Consider the following 16,133-nt stretch of genomic DNA (forward strand, 5'->3'; position numbering starts at 1 on the left):
AAAATATTGTATCTAATGATGCATATTTAATATCATAAATATATATTATCTTTTACAAATTTAAATAATTTGACTTGAAACAAACTCAAAATTCAGATGAGGCTTGTAAAACAAGAGGAATGAGGAGAGGTATCATGGTCCAACAAAAGCTATAGCTTCATTTCCCATGTCCCTAAGCTTAGTACATGTTTGAATGCATTTGGTTTATTGTTAGTCAGTTAATTTTTAGCCTTATAAACCGTCTAGAAAAGGTCTACTTTTTAACTAACTAGTTGTTAGCTAACTAGCTAATCAATCTTAACTAATTTAGATTAAGTTTTAACTCTTAGAGCAACTTCAAGAGTACCCAAAAGAGTCTTCCAATCTAAGATTTTTAGCAAGATTAGAAAAAATCCATCTCCAACTGTTTCTAATATAATCTCCTAATCTTTTGGCATTTGGAAAAACAGACCCCTCTGCGCGTAAAAGTTACGTGCAATTCTTCAGCTACGTACCTGCCTCGCGCCAGTTTTCCCGATGTTTTCTCCTTCGCGCCATAGGCCCTGTTCGCTTGTCTTATGAGCCGTACTATTTCAACGAACGAACAGTGTTTTTCTCTCGCAATAAATGAGCAAACAATATTTTCAGCCATGGCTTTTCAGCAAAGCGAACAGGGCCATAGACGACTAGGCCTGCGATCAAGGCCGAGACGACGCCGGCGAGGGAGCCACGTTCGTTGGCAGCCGCGAGTATCAGGTAGAGCGTGGTGCGCTGCCTGGCCAGCAGGTCGAGTCTCGATGCACGTCATGGAGTCTTCTCCCAGCCCGTCAACGCTGTCGCGCAGGTGGCCCACGGCACCAAGAAGTCTGGCTGGGAGTCCTTATGCTAGGTCCGACGCGGCGGCGGCGCCCCTGTGCATGTGGATCGGTCGCTCCGCGCTGCCTTGCTGCGAGCCTAAGAAGAAGAAGGGAGTGGGAAACGAAAAGGAGAAAAGACAGGGTTCCAGGTGAGAAAAACGCAAGAGCGAAAATTCAGGTTGGAGGAGGATTTAAACGGGTATAGAAACAAATTCAGGGTTTCTAATGCAAAACATGATAAATCTTTTAGAGTGAAATATTGAAAACTCTAGGAGATGACCTTCTTTATTTCTTCCAATACTTTTTTAGAGTAAAACTTCATGTCTGTGGGAGAAAAAATATTGAGTACTCTTACCTAATAACTAGCGCTAGCTGGTACAATTATCGTAATCGGACTGACAGGCGTATAGACAGACGCGGAGTTTGTTTCTCCCTAGACTGAAGGACGCGGGACGATTATTGTATCTATACTATACGGCGAAGTCGTTCAGTAGACTGGTTAGAAGTACCAAAACAGAACGGCACCATACGTAGAACTGAAGAACGGGACCATACTATACGGCGCGACCCCCTCGGGCGCCACGGCCCACGGGTGCGCGAGCGCGGCGAATCTGGCCGCGCACCCGTGCTCCATATGCCCCCACGGCAACCGCGGCCCCCGCCACACCACGCGATGCCAGGCCAGGCACGGCTGGCACCCGGATCAGGGGTGGATCACGGGTCGCGCGGGAGCTTAGGGAAGAAAAAAAAAACCGCAGGAAATCGCGCGGAGAGCCGGAGACCTGCGGCCATGCGGGCGCACGCAAAGGTCTCGGCCCCCCGGCACGGTGCTGCACTGCTGGGCTCGACTCGAGGCCCCCTTCCGTTCCACTCCGCGGCTCGCCGGCTCCGTTTGGTTTGCTGCTGCCAACTGGTCTATACTCTGTCCACCACCAAGTGGGCGGCGAAGCCTTCACGGTGACTCGACTCCACTCCGTTTTGCTAGTAGTTCCGCGAGACGCAGCAGCGAGACAAATTGCAGGCTCCTTGTGGTCTCAACTCGGTCATCTGAGCTGGACTGCTAACTGTGCAACGAATGGTCAGAGTGGCTGGCGCTGTAGCCGGAGCCGGGAGCCCATGTGGTGCACGTGGACCCGGCGCAGCTGTTGCCTCACTGCATGCAGGTGCAGCAGGCGGACTGACGGAGAAGAGACGATCCAAGCCTCCCACCTGCCGCCCTGCCTGCCGGAGAAGAGAACATCTCGGAAATATAGGACTGACAGACAGACGCAAGGTTTGTCAGAGCAAGTACAATAAGGCTTAGTCAGCAGGCTGCACCATGTTACACGTCATCAAAATCCTACGTGGAGCAGTGAGAAGATAAGAGAGAGAATGGAAGCGGGTGGTTCATGAAGCGCCCGGCTGAATCACGTGTTACGAGATAGAAACGCATGCTCTCAGCCCGGTGCCGGCGATAACTCGGCGCTTGCTTGACCCACGTCCCAACATCCTGATCCCGTGCGCCGATACTGCCCCCCAGCTCCCACGCCTGAAGGGCCACACGGGATACTAGACCGCACTAGATCGTGTATATACATGCACACATTAAATGCTCACTCTGTGTTGAACCAACCTAATAGCCGGTTAATGGTTCGCCTATTATATCAGTTAGCTACACTATTAGCTTTATATGACGTGGCAATGTCATACAGCCGACTGCCGGCTAAGTTATTAACAGTGGAGTAGTACCACGGTGGTGTTTAGTTCCTAAAATTTTGCAAAATTTTTCAAGATTCTTCGTCACATCGAATCTTTGGACGCATGCATGAAATATTAAATATAAATAAAAAATAAAACTAATTACACAGTTTAGACGAAATTCACGAGACGAATCTTTTAAGCCTAATTAGACTATGATTGGACACTAATTGTCAAATAACAACGAAAGTGCTACGGTACCATTTCCCAAAAAATTTCGCCAACTAAAGAAGGCTACGTGATGTCGAGATGTGATGAGCTTGTGTTGCAAGCGTTACTGGTAAACCGAATTTTGACCAGAAACAGTGGCCTTCTCCCCAGATTTTGCATGCACGCGCGGAAAATTACAAGGAGCCCGTATTTATGAGCGCTGTTCGGGACGCCGTAAACGATCGTGGATTATTTACTGCTGGCTGGTTTGGTGTGAGAGAAAAACACTGTTCCTGGCTGAAAATTTATGATCGTTTACGAGCAAGCGAACAGGCTGGCAGCCAACGGAATTGACATCACAGGGCAGATCGGCGAACCGGTCAGAATCAGCAAATGAGACGGCCGGCTAGACACACACGCTGCACATAATCTCAAGATTAAGCTTCATCATTAATTAATTATCTAATTCATCCATCCATCATTTCATTCCGGAGGCTCCCGCGAGCGATCAGGAATCGAGCGATCATCAGATCGCTCGCGTGTCGCCGCTCCGAAATGAAGAAAAAAAACTATCTTCTTCGTTCGTTTCAAGAAGGGAGCAAAAATTACAGCAGCAGCAGCGTCGATCAAGAAGAACAGCAAAGCAAGCACCTTACAAAACCAGAACGGAAGGGCAGTACGGCGGCGGTTGTAGTAGTACTGGCGGTGGTGGCTACGGTACGGTAGAGGCGCGCGCCCGCGACGAGATGAGAGGCGGGCCGGATCTTCACTCGGACGGCGCCGCCATCCGGGGCGAGGTGACGGGGAAGAGCGGGAGCAGGCGCGGGGGCTCGGCGCCGCCCCTCGGGGACGGGTGGAGGAAGAAGCCCCTCTCGGCGATGGCGGCGCGCTCGGCCTCCTCGGAGGACGACGACGTCGACGCCGGCGAGCGATTGAAGGGGTCGCCGGTGAGCGGCGTCACCGGGCTGCTGAGCCTCAGGGACGGGAAGTCCAGGACGCTCGGCGACAGGATCTCCGGCGTGGCCCTCGTCCGCGGCGACGGCGGCGGGCCCATCGCCAGCGGCGCGATCATCTTCAGGTTCTTCAGGCTGCTCCGCCGCTCGTACAGCTTGAAAGACGGCTTCTTGGGCCGGCACGGCCCGCCGCTAGCCGCTTGGCCTCCGCCGGTCCCGGCGCTGCCGCTGTTGGCAGCAGCTGCCCCTGTCGTCGTCGCGTCGTTCTTGGTGGGCTGCTCGGCGCCGGTGAGCATCTGGACGACCTGCTTGAACGAGGTGGTGTCGGCCTGGACGAAGGTGGTGGGGAACGGAGTGGTGTCGATGGTGCGCGAGATGGGCCTGGGGGACTGCGGGAGGTTGTAGGGCTGCGCACGGTGGTGGGGGTGAGATGGGGAGGTGGACGACGACGACGACGAAGAGGTGGAAGAGGAAGGGGAGTTGGGGTCCTGCTGATGAGGCATGGGGAGGAGTTGCTTGGTGGAAACCTCCATTGGAGTGTGTGGGTTTTGGCGTTGGTGGAGAAGAGAAGAGGGCCGGGGAGGAGAGGGGAAGAGGAGGAAGAGGATTTGAGTGGAGGAAGAGGGCGGGGACGTTAAGAAGAGAGAGAACGCAGAGGGAGGGGAGTTAGAGGCGCATTGCTTGTGGTGTGAGTGAGACTTGGTCTTGTTTAGATCACCTCTAAATTTCAAGTTTTTTCACTCTCTCTTCATCACATTAATTTTTGGACATATGCATGGAGCATTAAATGATAGGTAAAAAAATAACTAATTGCACAGTTTGGTTGTAAATCACGAGACGAATCTTTTGAGCCTAGTTAGTCCATGATCGGATAAAGTTGTCAAATAGAAACGAAACGTACTACAATATCCAAATTGTAAAAATTTGCAATCTAAACAAGGCCTTGCATGCATGCTCTTTGTTTCAAAAAAAAAAACTTTGGATGCATGCTCTCTCCGTCTTCCCTCTCTGTCGCCAAAGTCTGTTTCATTTAAATTAAAAAAAAGTCTGCTTCATTTCACGCGGGTTTCTTCTTTTCTTTTTCTCTACTTTTCTTTGTCATTTTCCTCTTATTTTCTTCAATTGTCTTGGGTAGTGTGGTGGTGGCCAGGTGGGGGAGTAGAAGAGGTAATCTTGGACAATACTAAGGACAGTCCCAATGAAAAAAACTAGTAGTTTCTATAACATAGGATATCGTACCAAAAAAGTATTGCTTTTCAACCCATGGTTTTTATGAGTAATAACTATTTTCTCTTTCTCTCTCCCAACTCTATCTTCTTCCTCCAATGGGAGTGTGACACGAGCTCCCTAGAAACCGGTGGTTTTTCCCCAATGGCGATTTCATGGTTTCTTGGTGCATTGGGTCAAGAGTAGACCTGATTTCTTCATGAAGAAACCATTTCTATGATTTTTGCTCTCTTTCTTCATTAATTACGTTGACATGTCAGCATTTTGCCTACGTGGCAAGTCATTTAATGAGGATAGAAACCATCATCAATGCACCATTGGAACTACCCTGAACCTCAAGGTTCCTCCTGCTTACAGCACCAGCCCTCAAAACTAAATTTTAGAGATTGAGGCAACAAACGAGGTCCAGTAGAGTCCTTACTAGAATCCTCAAATTTGAGGGTCCTTCAAATTCTTCGTCCTGCCCTCATTCCTAGGGGCTATGGAGGGAGCCCCTACTCAACGTTTTCTAGTGTTGGTATCGCACGTCATTTTGTATCCGCTCCTTCTCGACGCCCATCCTTGGCTCCTACCGATAGCACCCCGCGCGACCTCCTCCCTAGCGCCCCTCCTGGTGAGACCTCCTCCGGTCCTCCCCCAGCGCCCCTTCCCCAACAACACCTAGATCTGGGCTCTCCCCCGGTGGCGCAACCTCCTCCGGTCCTCCCCAATGCCTCTCCCTAGACCAACATCTTCATGGCGTGGCCTCCTCGCCTTCTAGCTTGCTGGCTGACATCACGGCTTCTCCTGGCTGCGTGTGACCTCCTCCTCGCGGCGGGTGGTCGCGGCTTCTCCCGAAGCCCCGCGCAGCCTCCTGGCAGCAGCGACCTCGTCCTCGTCGTGGATGCCTACTACGAGCCGATCCTGTCGGTCCCTTCTGACCTGTGGCGGCCCCTCCCGCCCGCGACTGGGGGCTGGACCCACCGCCCCAGTCTCCTCGTCCCTGGCAGACGCATGGGCGAGTTAGTCAATGGAGAAGATGGTAAGAAAGATGATGACAAGCGGGTCTCGCATGTCATTCTCTACTAGAATAGTTTTGAGGATCCTGTTTTGAGGGCCACTGCTGGAGCGCAGTAAAAAACATAGCCCTCAAAAGTAGGGGCTTTATTTTGAGAGCTTCTGCTGGAGTTGCTCTATCCATCTTCATGCAGTCACTCTTCAGGCTTCGCTCGTGGTATTAATATTATCAGGGTAAAAACATCTCGTAGGAATAACTTTTATTAGGATGGCTGGTTTTGTGAACGGGGTAAATTCTAATATTTGATGTTAAAAGGTCCTCAACTTCTATATTTTATTTGGTCCACCTTTTAGTGGTCAGATTATGTTAGTGGTTTCATGAGTTTTCTTTGATGAAATTTGGTTATAGTGGTTAGTGGTTTCATGAGTTTCATTTGATAAAATTTGGTTTCATGAATTTTTTTCATTGAGAAAATTTAACATCTTGAATAGTGGATGTAGTTAGTGAATAAAACTTCTTAAAAGTAAACAAGGATTCTTAGATATCTCTTAAGGTTAGTTTACTGTCCTCGCTCTCCTTAATCTCACTTCGAGCTGTGTTGCCCACACCGGCATGGTGGCGATTTAAATGACCATTTATGCCATCATAGCAATTTATAGTGCATTCTAGTGTCTAGTGCCTAATTTCTTTTTAGTAAAATATAAGAACTAGAGTTTTGAATAAAAGGTATAGTATACAGAAGAGCTCCAACTTAACATGCTGATAGAAAAAACTATAGTAACCGATAAAATCAAAATTTAGAAGTTAAAATCTAGATTCATCATGTCACGGCCTGTTAAGGGTACCATAACTTAAGCTTGGTTTTCAACTAAGTACATACAGAAGACGCATGGAACTGCCATGTAAATAAAGAGAGAAAAACTATGAATATAAATGGAAAAACATATAATGTGATCCTAAATTCATCACAACCAATGAAACGAGTATATAGGACATATATCGATGTTACAGGTACTGACAGGAACTTCATACTTTTGCTTCTTCTTATTATCAGATTCTAGCGTGTGTTGCACATGTTAATAGATTAGTTATGCTTAATTGTGTACATATTGGGTGCACATGTGTTCAGACTTTTTTGTGGCCAAGATATTGCACGGTATAGCGTAACGAAGAGTAAAGTGAGAAGCATGTAAATTTACCGGCAAGATGCCGTGGAAAAAGGGAGAGCGAACTCGGAAGACAGAGGAAGGCAACTTCTCCGTCGATACTTGAAACGGAGAAAGACCCCAACCCAACGCTTGCTAGGGAAGATGCCCTGGGTTTTTCGAGCGAGGCACGGGGAGCACTTGAGCATTGTGGTGCTTGCTCATGGCTCATTTTGGTCACGTCTCGCGCGTTAGGTTAGGAACGGTCCAAAGATTCTCGTGCCGATGGAAAAGGCTGCATCCATTGACTTGGACAAGCAAAAGCTCCCCTACTGGGTGTTTGTTCCACGGATTAAATTTTAGTCCATGTCATATCGGACGTTCGGATGCTATTTAAGAGAACTAAATATGAGTTAATTATAAAACTAATTACACAGATGGAGACTAATTTACGAGACGAATTTATTAAGCCTAATTAATCCATCATTAGCACATATTTACTGTAGCACCACATTGTCAAATCATAGACTAATTAGGCTTAAAAAATTCGTCTCGCAAATTAGTCACAATCTGTGTAATTAGTTATTTTTTCGTCTATATTTAATACTCCATACATGTGTCCAAACATCCAATAAGATAGGGACTAAAATTTTCCTGTAGAAACCAAACAACTGACTCTACCTCCACCTGCCGCTGCTGCTTCACTTCTGCAGCTGGGCCACCCCCCAATGATTCCTCCTGTCGTGTCCCTGACTGAGACTGCCGCCTCCTACCTTTCTTGGGGCTTTGCATTGGCAGAATTCCTTGCTCCTGCCTTGTGCAGCTCCGGCTATCTGTTCGGCGAGAATTATTGCTGCTACAGCTGATTTATTGTGAGAGAAAAATACTATTTTATAGTTAAAAAGTATGACTGATTTTGGTTTATAAGCACAGGTGAACAGAGCCTCAGCTCATCAAACTGTAAGTACTAGGTTAGGAGTAGTAGGACATGCTTGGTTTGTTGGAGACGAGTAGACGACGATGTCACAGACGGGAAGGGTGTAAAGATGCAGTTTTATTACCTGTTTTGCCCATAGTCTTTGATGAATTTTCCCATCTCCGATACATTCGAAAAACTACAACGTTTTTCGCGTCATCGCGAACAGATTCGGGGATGATTGTGGAAACCGAATCGTGTCCACGGACCAAAACAAATTTGGGCGCACGATGAGAAAGGAGGAGACTGAAAAAGCCGGCATCCAGTTCCCGTTTCAACGGCTACGAGAACGGCATCGGGCGCTTTAGATTTGACTATTCTCTCCGGCCACCGGCTTCATTCGGCGAAGCAGGCAGGCGCACACGCCAATTGCGTGCCACCTAAGAGGACAGGAATCGTTGGAAATGATGATGCTGTTGGCCACATTTCGCTACTTGTAGTAGTACAACAAAAGCCCAGAAAAAAGTACGATGTAAATGCTCTGTTCGCTTAGCTGGTAAGTCACGACTGAAAGTATTATTTATTAATTTGTTATAAGAGAAAAATGTTGTTCGTTGACTAAAAAAATAGTTTATAAGCCAAGCGAACAGAGCGAAACTTGTTTATACTATCTGGATTGGCCCGGCCGGCATGGCGAACGAACCAACGATCATGATGCATGACGCGATATACAGTAGGAGATTACATCTGATTAACGTCTCAACAGAAGGAAGTAGTTTTGAACAAGTTCTTCCAAGGGCCATCAAATCACATAATTGAGAGTTGACAGTTCAAATAATCGCAGCACCAATGCTAACGAGTTTTCTCGTCAAACTTGCCAATCATTGTTCATTATCGAGCGTATTTGGAACACATAAGCTCTAGTACACGGAACAGTGCGAGGCTTCAGGAATGGAAAGACTCCTCTGCATTCCAAGCTAGCGCACCTAAACGCACATGCAACTGCTCCTACTGCACCCACCACGGAATGTATATGTGGCCTGTGAACACCGCTGTGTTCGAGCCCACCCACGTCCCTGCCACAAGGCCACGGAGGCACAGCCCCTCGGTGCGTGCACTGCGTGGTTCCCTGCTCACGAGCTCGGCGACCCGGCGCGCTCGCGAGTGTTCAGTGTTCAGCCACACTCCCCCGGCCGGTGGCGGAACAGGGTGGTTCGGTCGGACTTGGACAGGTCACAGGTGCCGGCCGTGTGCGCGGGGCCGAGGCGATTCGATCAAATTATCATGTGTCCCAGTGTCCCACGGCAACGGGACGTGCCAGCGAACGCCTCGGGCAAGCACTCCCATCACACACCGCCCTGCTTGCTCGCGGTACTGGCCTTGGAGTGCACTTCAGAGTTCAGACTCGGTCGGACCCAGTGGCTCCCCGCCTATTCCAGCGATGCGGTGGCTCGTCGTTTTCTGATCTGGGAACGCATCATGCCAGGCAGCAGTGCGCTCCTACGGAGATACCGTGACCGGCGCTGCATCTCATCTGCCAATTGCAGATTGGTTCCAAGTGATCGTTTTGCCAGTGTGGTTGGTTGCATGTAAATGCGCAAGCACATTTCCTTCTATATGCATTTCTGGCGTGCCCATAGATCACGCACCATCACGGCATGGGGAACTTTGGCGTTCATTCATGGTGAGCGACTAGTCGTCTTTGGTCTCTGGTGGTAGGAGGAGGGAAATTGCCGTTGTTAGCTCTGGCGTTTCTGCGTCTGGAGCGGGGCCACTAGACCTTCTTTCTTTGACCAACAAATTAAGTGTGCAGCCACACTTCCCGGCCAAATCCACATCTACCAGTGACCATGACAAAGCCATCGCTCCAGACCACACCTGCTGTCACTCTCAGCTAGCCCCCACGCTACACAACTTTCCATTTTGGAGAGATCTACCAAGTGCCGTTATGACTCGATGGGGTCGAACAGCCACCACCAAGATGCACACATACATACAGTCTGTAGCGGAGTGGAGTAACATGGGCCTGTGCTCTTCGATCGATCAGTGTCCCCAAACAAGACCACCCAACATGGATGGTACGGTACGCCTCCCACAGTCGACTGCTGAGTGCTGACTCACTCCCCAGTACGTCCCCTGGCGTTCCGGTTCGGTTCCAGTTCCATCCTCGCACTTGTCATGGACCACAGCACCACCGCACAAGCGGAGGACCAGATCGATCGCGAGATGCCCATCTGGATCTGGTGCGGCGCCCGCCGGCGAAATGGTGGGTTGGGGCGATCCAGCACCAGTTCTTCTGTCCTTTGGTTATATATGCTCTCTGTCCCCCACGGTTGGGAGTCAGGGCTCACCATCAGCACCAAGTAGCATTGTGCCAGTGGAGGACTGGAGGGACACTCGTGGCATTTTGGGGGAACACATAGCAGTAGCGTGATAGCAACATAGCAGTAGCATGATAGCAACTTGAATCCCATGCCCTGCGAACATGGCGGAACAGGACTGGCCACCATGCTTTGACGACCCTCAGCAAATATAGCCAGGGAGGGAGAGAGAGACCACTTGCTCGAGATGCCCTACAGGACATTCCTTCTGAAAGGTACATAACCTTCTTCTAGACTGGTGTTCTGCTGCGGCAGTGCGGAGATTTCCATGGTTTGGTTTGAAGAGAAATGACAAAGCAAATGGCCAAAAGCATCAAGGGACGGACAACTAGAGGCTGGTACTATGTACAACGCGATATGACACGTGAACACACTCTAGAGGCCTGCCAAAACTTTCAGAGCAGCAAGTGGGTGGGGTCAGGTGGTCCCTGTTTGCTTGAATTTATCAGCCGGCTTATCAGCTAGAATCTACAGTATTTTTCTCCCACAACAAAACAACTTCAGCCGGCTTATCAACCGACTTTAATAGCAACGAGGCAAGTCGCTATAATGAGTGAACTGTACATACAGGCGGGGTAAAGGCGTAAAGTGGGAAGCATGACAGAGAAATGGGAACGAAAGCTGAGCCCTTGTTTAGTTCCATCCCAACTTCCAAAAAGTTGCTACAGTACCTGTCACATCGAATGTTTGCGGCCTGTGCATGGAGCATTAAATGTAGACGAAAAGAAAAACTAATTGCACAGTTTGGTGGGAAATTGCGAGACGAACGTTTTGAGCCTAATTAATCCATGTTTGAACACTATTTGCCAAATAAAAACGAACGTGCTACAGTAGCCCCAAAATCTAAATTCATGGAACTAAACAAGGGCTGAATAAGTTGCGTGACACCAGATGTTTTTTTCATGCAGATGACAGGATGGCAGCTGAAAAATATGGTCAGATGGATACATGGAGCCGTCACCTGCAACCAACAACGGACTATTTTCTCACTTTTATTAGGTGTGATGTGAATCAAAACACACTTTGCCTTGCCTGTTTACCTCAGATACCAGCACCTGTTGAATCGGTTTTCAATGGTGCGCTCACACAACCAACTTCCAAGTAATAAAGAAACAGGACAAACGCACAACATATGCTCAGGCTGAATGTATACACCACTGTTGAAAAAGGCACAATGTTTATACTAATAGTGCTGCATCTTTAGATATTTGTATATAAAGTTTCGCAGGGCCTGTGCCCAAACTGATGAGATCAGAACTCTAAGTCAATAGTTTTGTATTCGATTTGTCGACCATAATCAATAATATCAAGTATTGATTCTGAACAAATGTAAGTGATACAGAACTTGTCAACAAGAAACTTGACACAGAGTGGTACAGACAACAAGAAAATAGGTTATGCCAAGAAAGATACATGAGAATGGGGATAAAGAAGAATGGGCCATCGCAACAAGCCTGAGGAGACACTCCGGAAAGATCATCATTACAGAGCCCGGGATATGTTCTTAAACTCGTTCAAACAGGACAGCAAAATCTTCTTACGTTTGAGAAGAGATTGGCGCTCATTCTGGATAGCATCAACTGCCCCAGGGGCGACAAACATGTCCATGAACTTGTCATCACTCACAGCGAATAGCTCAAAGCCAAGTGCCAGAAATAACCTTTCACGGCTGCATTTCACCAGTGGAAGAAACACGTCAGAAATAACTTCAAACATATTGGGGCAGGCATGTGTATGTAATGATGGCTACAACCTGCTAGCAAACTGATACTGGACAAACTACAGACCTACTAGATGTGCTAGCAGCTATACCGAAAATTGATTCAGGCAGTCCAAATCTAGTCTTGCAAATCAAACTATTTAGTGCCAAGAATAGTTAAAATGCAACTTTCATGGACATCAGTAGACTGAAAATTTCTATTTTGTGATAGTGTTTGATTCATATGCGATCAATTGGTTCCGTAGTGTTACTGGTTACTCATGGTGAATATGATCATGCGGTCAGCCAGTTGACAAAATCTGTTGTGAGTTCAGTGACAGGTGATCTGGAAATTAGTGTCAGTAGATGTGGTCAAGTAGCTGAAAACATCAACTTCAATATGTATGTTATAAAGTAAACTCACTAACTGAACAAAGCAGAAAGAGTAACAAGTATGGCATAAATATCAGTTTGAACATACCATGGTGTTAAGAATCCAGAGTTCAATGCAGAGGGAACATTTCTTTCAATCAGGACTTCTCGCATTTTGGCAAAATATTGAGCAGATATTGCGCATATGGTGGAGTATGATGACCCTGACTTCGAGCCCATGTCATCAGCACTAATCATACTGTTATGGTGATTTCTGTTTGTATATGCTGCCATCCTTGCTTGTCTTTTCCTTGGGCCGCCATCATTTGGGATCCCATTATCTTTCTTCTTACCACCATGTATATCAGATGGCAGATCAGGAGAAGGTGTCTCAGGTACTGTTAGCTGGCTTTCTCTGAGAACCTCCTTTGACTCATTCCCTTTATTAGGCGGTGTCATATGCTGCTGATCTCTTGGAGGCAAGTTCTCCTGAGCTTCCTCTAATGCTGATCCACTGTCTGCTAGATCAAAGGATGTAACTCCAGTAAAGTGATTAAACCTACTCATGGAGTTTGCTACAGATCCAACACCACTCAGAAAGTCGTTGTCATAGCAAATATGGGAGTAGGGGCTCGTAACTGAATCAAGGTGATGACGCACTATCTGCTTGCATTGCTTGGACAATTCTTTGACAAACTTATAATATGAGCACCGGAGAGCAGCAAGAAAGCCAACATAACTATCCATATCTTCAACATTTTGATGATCTGTTACCCCCAAAAAAACATTTAGCAAATGGTGAAAGTACAAAGTAATAATACCACTTAGTGCTGACAATGTAAAACCTGACAGGACATGGTGGCTTATATCTTAAAAAATGGTGAAAGTACAAAGTAATAGTGCTGACAATGTAAAAACTGACAGGGCATGCTGGCTTATATCTTCAACATTTTGATTTTCTGTTACAACCCCCACCCCCCCCCCCCCCCCCCCCCCCCCCCCCCCCCAAAAAAAAAGGGAAAAAACATTTTAGCAAATGGTGGAAGTACAAAGTAATGTAAAAACTGACAGGACATGGTGGCTTAAAGCTTGGAAACAGTAACACTGCAATTGATCCATCTTAAATTAAAATGCAGGGAAATAAGTAGCTCGCCAGTAAATACCCATGCTGTTATAGAAAATTGATCAATAGTCATAGCAAAAGTGTGAATAATCTGAAGTTGGGGAATGCAGATGACTAAATATGTGGTAGAGAAAAATGCAATCCATACCTACCTTTTGACGAACACGTTGAACAAAATATAAGCTACATACTAACTAAACAGTGATAATTTACTTCACTATGAACCAAATGATACCCAGGCAAATGTAGAAAGCAAGATGAACCAGCATGAATAGCAAGGTCGAGCTCTTACATTGTGAGTCCTTACTGCGGTTGCGCTCCATAGCAAGATCAAACAGACTTTGTAGGACAAATGCAAGCCGGTCACATGCAGTATCAATAAGAGGAGCAAGCCATGATCGTGCAGCTGCACGAGCTATCTCAGCTGCTGCCTCAATCAACCTACTGCTTCCACCTCTTCCAGCATGGGCAAGTAGTATGTTCGCAACCTAGTGACACAAGTATATAAGTAATTCTCCCAATAAATTGTGTGTGTGTATGGTTCCAGGCTAAAGAGTACCTTCTCCCTTGACACTTGTGGGCATTCCATTGAATATGTTGCACAGCGAAATTCATGCATTACTCTCTCAAAAGCTGCACCACCATACAGCTTAAGGCTGGAGTTGGCAGGTTTTACAGGCATATTAATGCCAGGCCAGCTGCCAATACCACTATGCATTTGTTCCTCCTCAGTAGTTTTCCCCCATATTTCTGGAGCTGGATCAGCAGCTCCATCAAGTAATGCATGCTTTGATACCAAAATGAAATTCAATTAGTTGAAGTCCATCAAGTGTTAGCAACATAAACGAGAATGTTCATAAGTTGCATTGTGTTTGTAATACCAAGTGTGTGCAAATAGAAGCTGCATGAAGCATTGCCGATCTCCGGAGATGAGAGACATCAGACGTTGCTTGTAGTTTGGAATCTAGTCTCGTTAGGTCCATTGAGACTTCAGTGCACCTCTGCTCTAACAATGCCAGGGTAGCTGGAGCTGCTTCTTTGTACCTCTTCTGAAGTTCAGATTCGAGGTACCTCCTGAGGCAGCTGAACCCAATGTATGATCCATATTTCTCTTCATTGAAACCCCCTTTCACATTATCTTGCAAGTGACGTAGCACATCAATATCAACCTGACAGATCTGCCTGCGGAACTCCTCATTGGAAATTGTTCCACGGTCCTTTGGAAGAGCCACGAAGAACGGGTGGATATTATCCCCAAGGTAGCCACTTGCACTCAAGAAGGTATCGACCTCCCACCTCTCCGTGAATTCCTTCAAATGACCAAGAACAATGACATTTTCGTAAGACACAATGACACAACTTGTTCGCACTGAAGAGTGAAGACAAGCCAAGCTCAAGTACCAATTGCGCATTGTTCTACGGCATACCTTGAGGCGGTTGTCAAACTTGGAGATGACTATCATGGTGCGCCTGAAAGTGGGATCAATCTCTTTAAGCGTGTCGAGCCAGATCGATGAGCACCATTCAACGCTGCTTTGCTGGAGGAACAGAACGAGGCGGTGGGGAGGGGTCGCGAGTGACTTCACCATCGACCGTATCTCATCCGGTGTGCTCTCTGGCTCGCCTCGCTTAGCCTGCAGCAAGCAAACAATAACATCAGTCGGACAGCTGACCAACACCATCACTTTTTCCAGACGAGGTCGGACCAACACCATCACTGACGTCTGAGAACTAAGAAGCCCCAAGTTCACCTCTGTACCTTAAGCACGAAACCTGGGGTGTCGATGATTGTGAGGTTGGGGCAGTGGGCGTACTCAGCCCTCATGACGATGGGCTTGGATGAGACAGCGGCCTGGATCTTCCGGAGGTGTGATTCAGTCCGCTGCTTGATGAGGTCGGCGATGGCCGTAGCCATCACCATCGGGCTCCCGTACTCCTCGGAATCCTCCTCCTGCAACGCGCCGCACAACAAACCACGTCAAACAACCGCTCGTCGAGTTCACATTCATTACTAGACTCGATCTGGGAGAAGCAACGGGAGAAAACCTAGGAGAGGAATCGGCGCACACGCACCTGGAATCGGCATCTGGGCTCGAGGGCGGTTGGGTCGTGGACCATCTGGAGGACGAGAGGACGGCGGGTGCCCATCTCAACCTCGCGGACGTTGAAGCGGAAGCCAAGTAGCGCCTCCAGGAGGGAGCTCTTCCCATCCGACTGGCCTCCTATCGCCACTATCTCCGGGATGGGGAGCTTCTCGCCGAACGCCACCGCCGCCGCCTGCAGCCGGTTGTAAGCCTCGAACCGTGCCTTCGAGTCCGCCGCGGCCGCCGCCGACGCCGCATCTGCTGCCGGCCGTCGGGTGGATGGGGATGGTGACGGCGCCGGCGCCGATTTCAGGTTCGGCGTCCGGCTGGCCGCCGGGGACGAGAGGGAGCTGGCCGCCATGGGTGCGACCGGCAGCACTTGGGGAAGAATTTGAAATGCGGCGAGGGATCGATCAGATGGGATGGGAGCCGTTCGGGTTCGGGATAGCCGTTATATTAAGGGTATGGATCAGTTTTTTTTTTTTGAGAAACTATTAATGGATCAGATGGGCT

At 48.0% G+C, this 16,133-nt stretch overlaps 2 protein-coding genes across 3 annotated transcripts; both read right to left on the minus strand.

Annotated features, from left to right (window-relative positions):
- Positions 1-3,352: 3,352 nt before the first annotated feature.
- On the minus strand, positions 3,353-4,284 carry LOC136453229 (VQ motif-containing protein 4-like). Its single transcript, XM_066453818.1, has one exon. The coding sequence runs from the start codon at positions 4,207-4,209 to the stop codon at positions 3,490-3,492; it is 720 nt and encodes a 239-aa protein (XP_066309915.1). The 5' UTR covers positions 4,210-4,284; the 3' UTR covers positions 3,353-3,489.
- Positions 4,285-11,610: 7,326 nt separating this feature from the next.
- Positions 11,611-16,015, minus strand: LOC136453230 (dynamin-related protein 5A-like). 2 transcript variants are annotated; one of them, XM_066453819.1, is made up of 8 exons: positions 15,610-16,015; positions 15,296-15,487; positions 14,964-15,170; positions 14,418-14,846; positions 14,096-14,323; positions 13,829-14,024; positions 12,523-13,180; positions 11,611-12,011 (listed from the first exon to the last, which is right to left on the minus strand). In XM_066453819.1, exons 1-8 carry the CDS (start codon positions 15,979-15,981, stop codon positions 11,825-11,827), a joined length of 2,469 nt encoding a protein of 822 aa, XP_066309916.1. In that variant the 5' UTR covers positions 15,982-16,015; the 3' UTR covers positions 11,611-11,824. The 2 variants fall into 2 exon arrangements, with proteins under 2 accessions (XP_066309916.1, XP_066309917.1); XM_066453820.1 differs by lacking the exon at positions 11,611-12,011 and adding an exon at positions 12,309-12,387.
- Positions 16,016-16,133: the final 118 nt, after the last annotated feature.

This window comes from Miscanthus floridulus, chromosome 5, assembly GCF_019320115.1.
Source record: "Miscanthus floridulus cultivar M001 chromosome 5, ASM1932011v1, whole genome shotgun sequence".
NCBI classification, from domain to species: Eukaryota; Viridiplantae; Streptophyta; class Magnoliopsida; order Poales; family Poaceae; genus Miscanthus; species Miscanthus floridulus.

Excerpts from the sequence above, each read along its gene's own strand:
- LOC136453230 (XM_066453819.1), bottom strand. The coding sequence starts at position 15,981 with ATGGCGGCCAGCTCCCTCTCGTCCCCGGCGGCCAGCCGGACGCCGAAC. Across the intron at positions 14,324-14,417 it reads CTTCTATTTGCACACACTTG|CATGCATTACTTGATGGAGC; the intron begins GTATTACAAACA and ends TTGGTATCAAAG. Across the intron at positions 13,181-13,828 it reads CCGCAGTAAGGACTCACAAT|ATCATCAAAATGTTGAAGAT; the intron begins GTAAGAGCTCGA and ends TGGGGGTAACAG.
- LOC136453229 (XM_066453818.1), bottom strand. The coding sequence starts at position 4,209 with ATGGAGGTTTCCACCAAGCAACTCCTCCCCATGCCTCATCAGCAGGAC.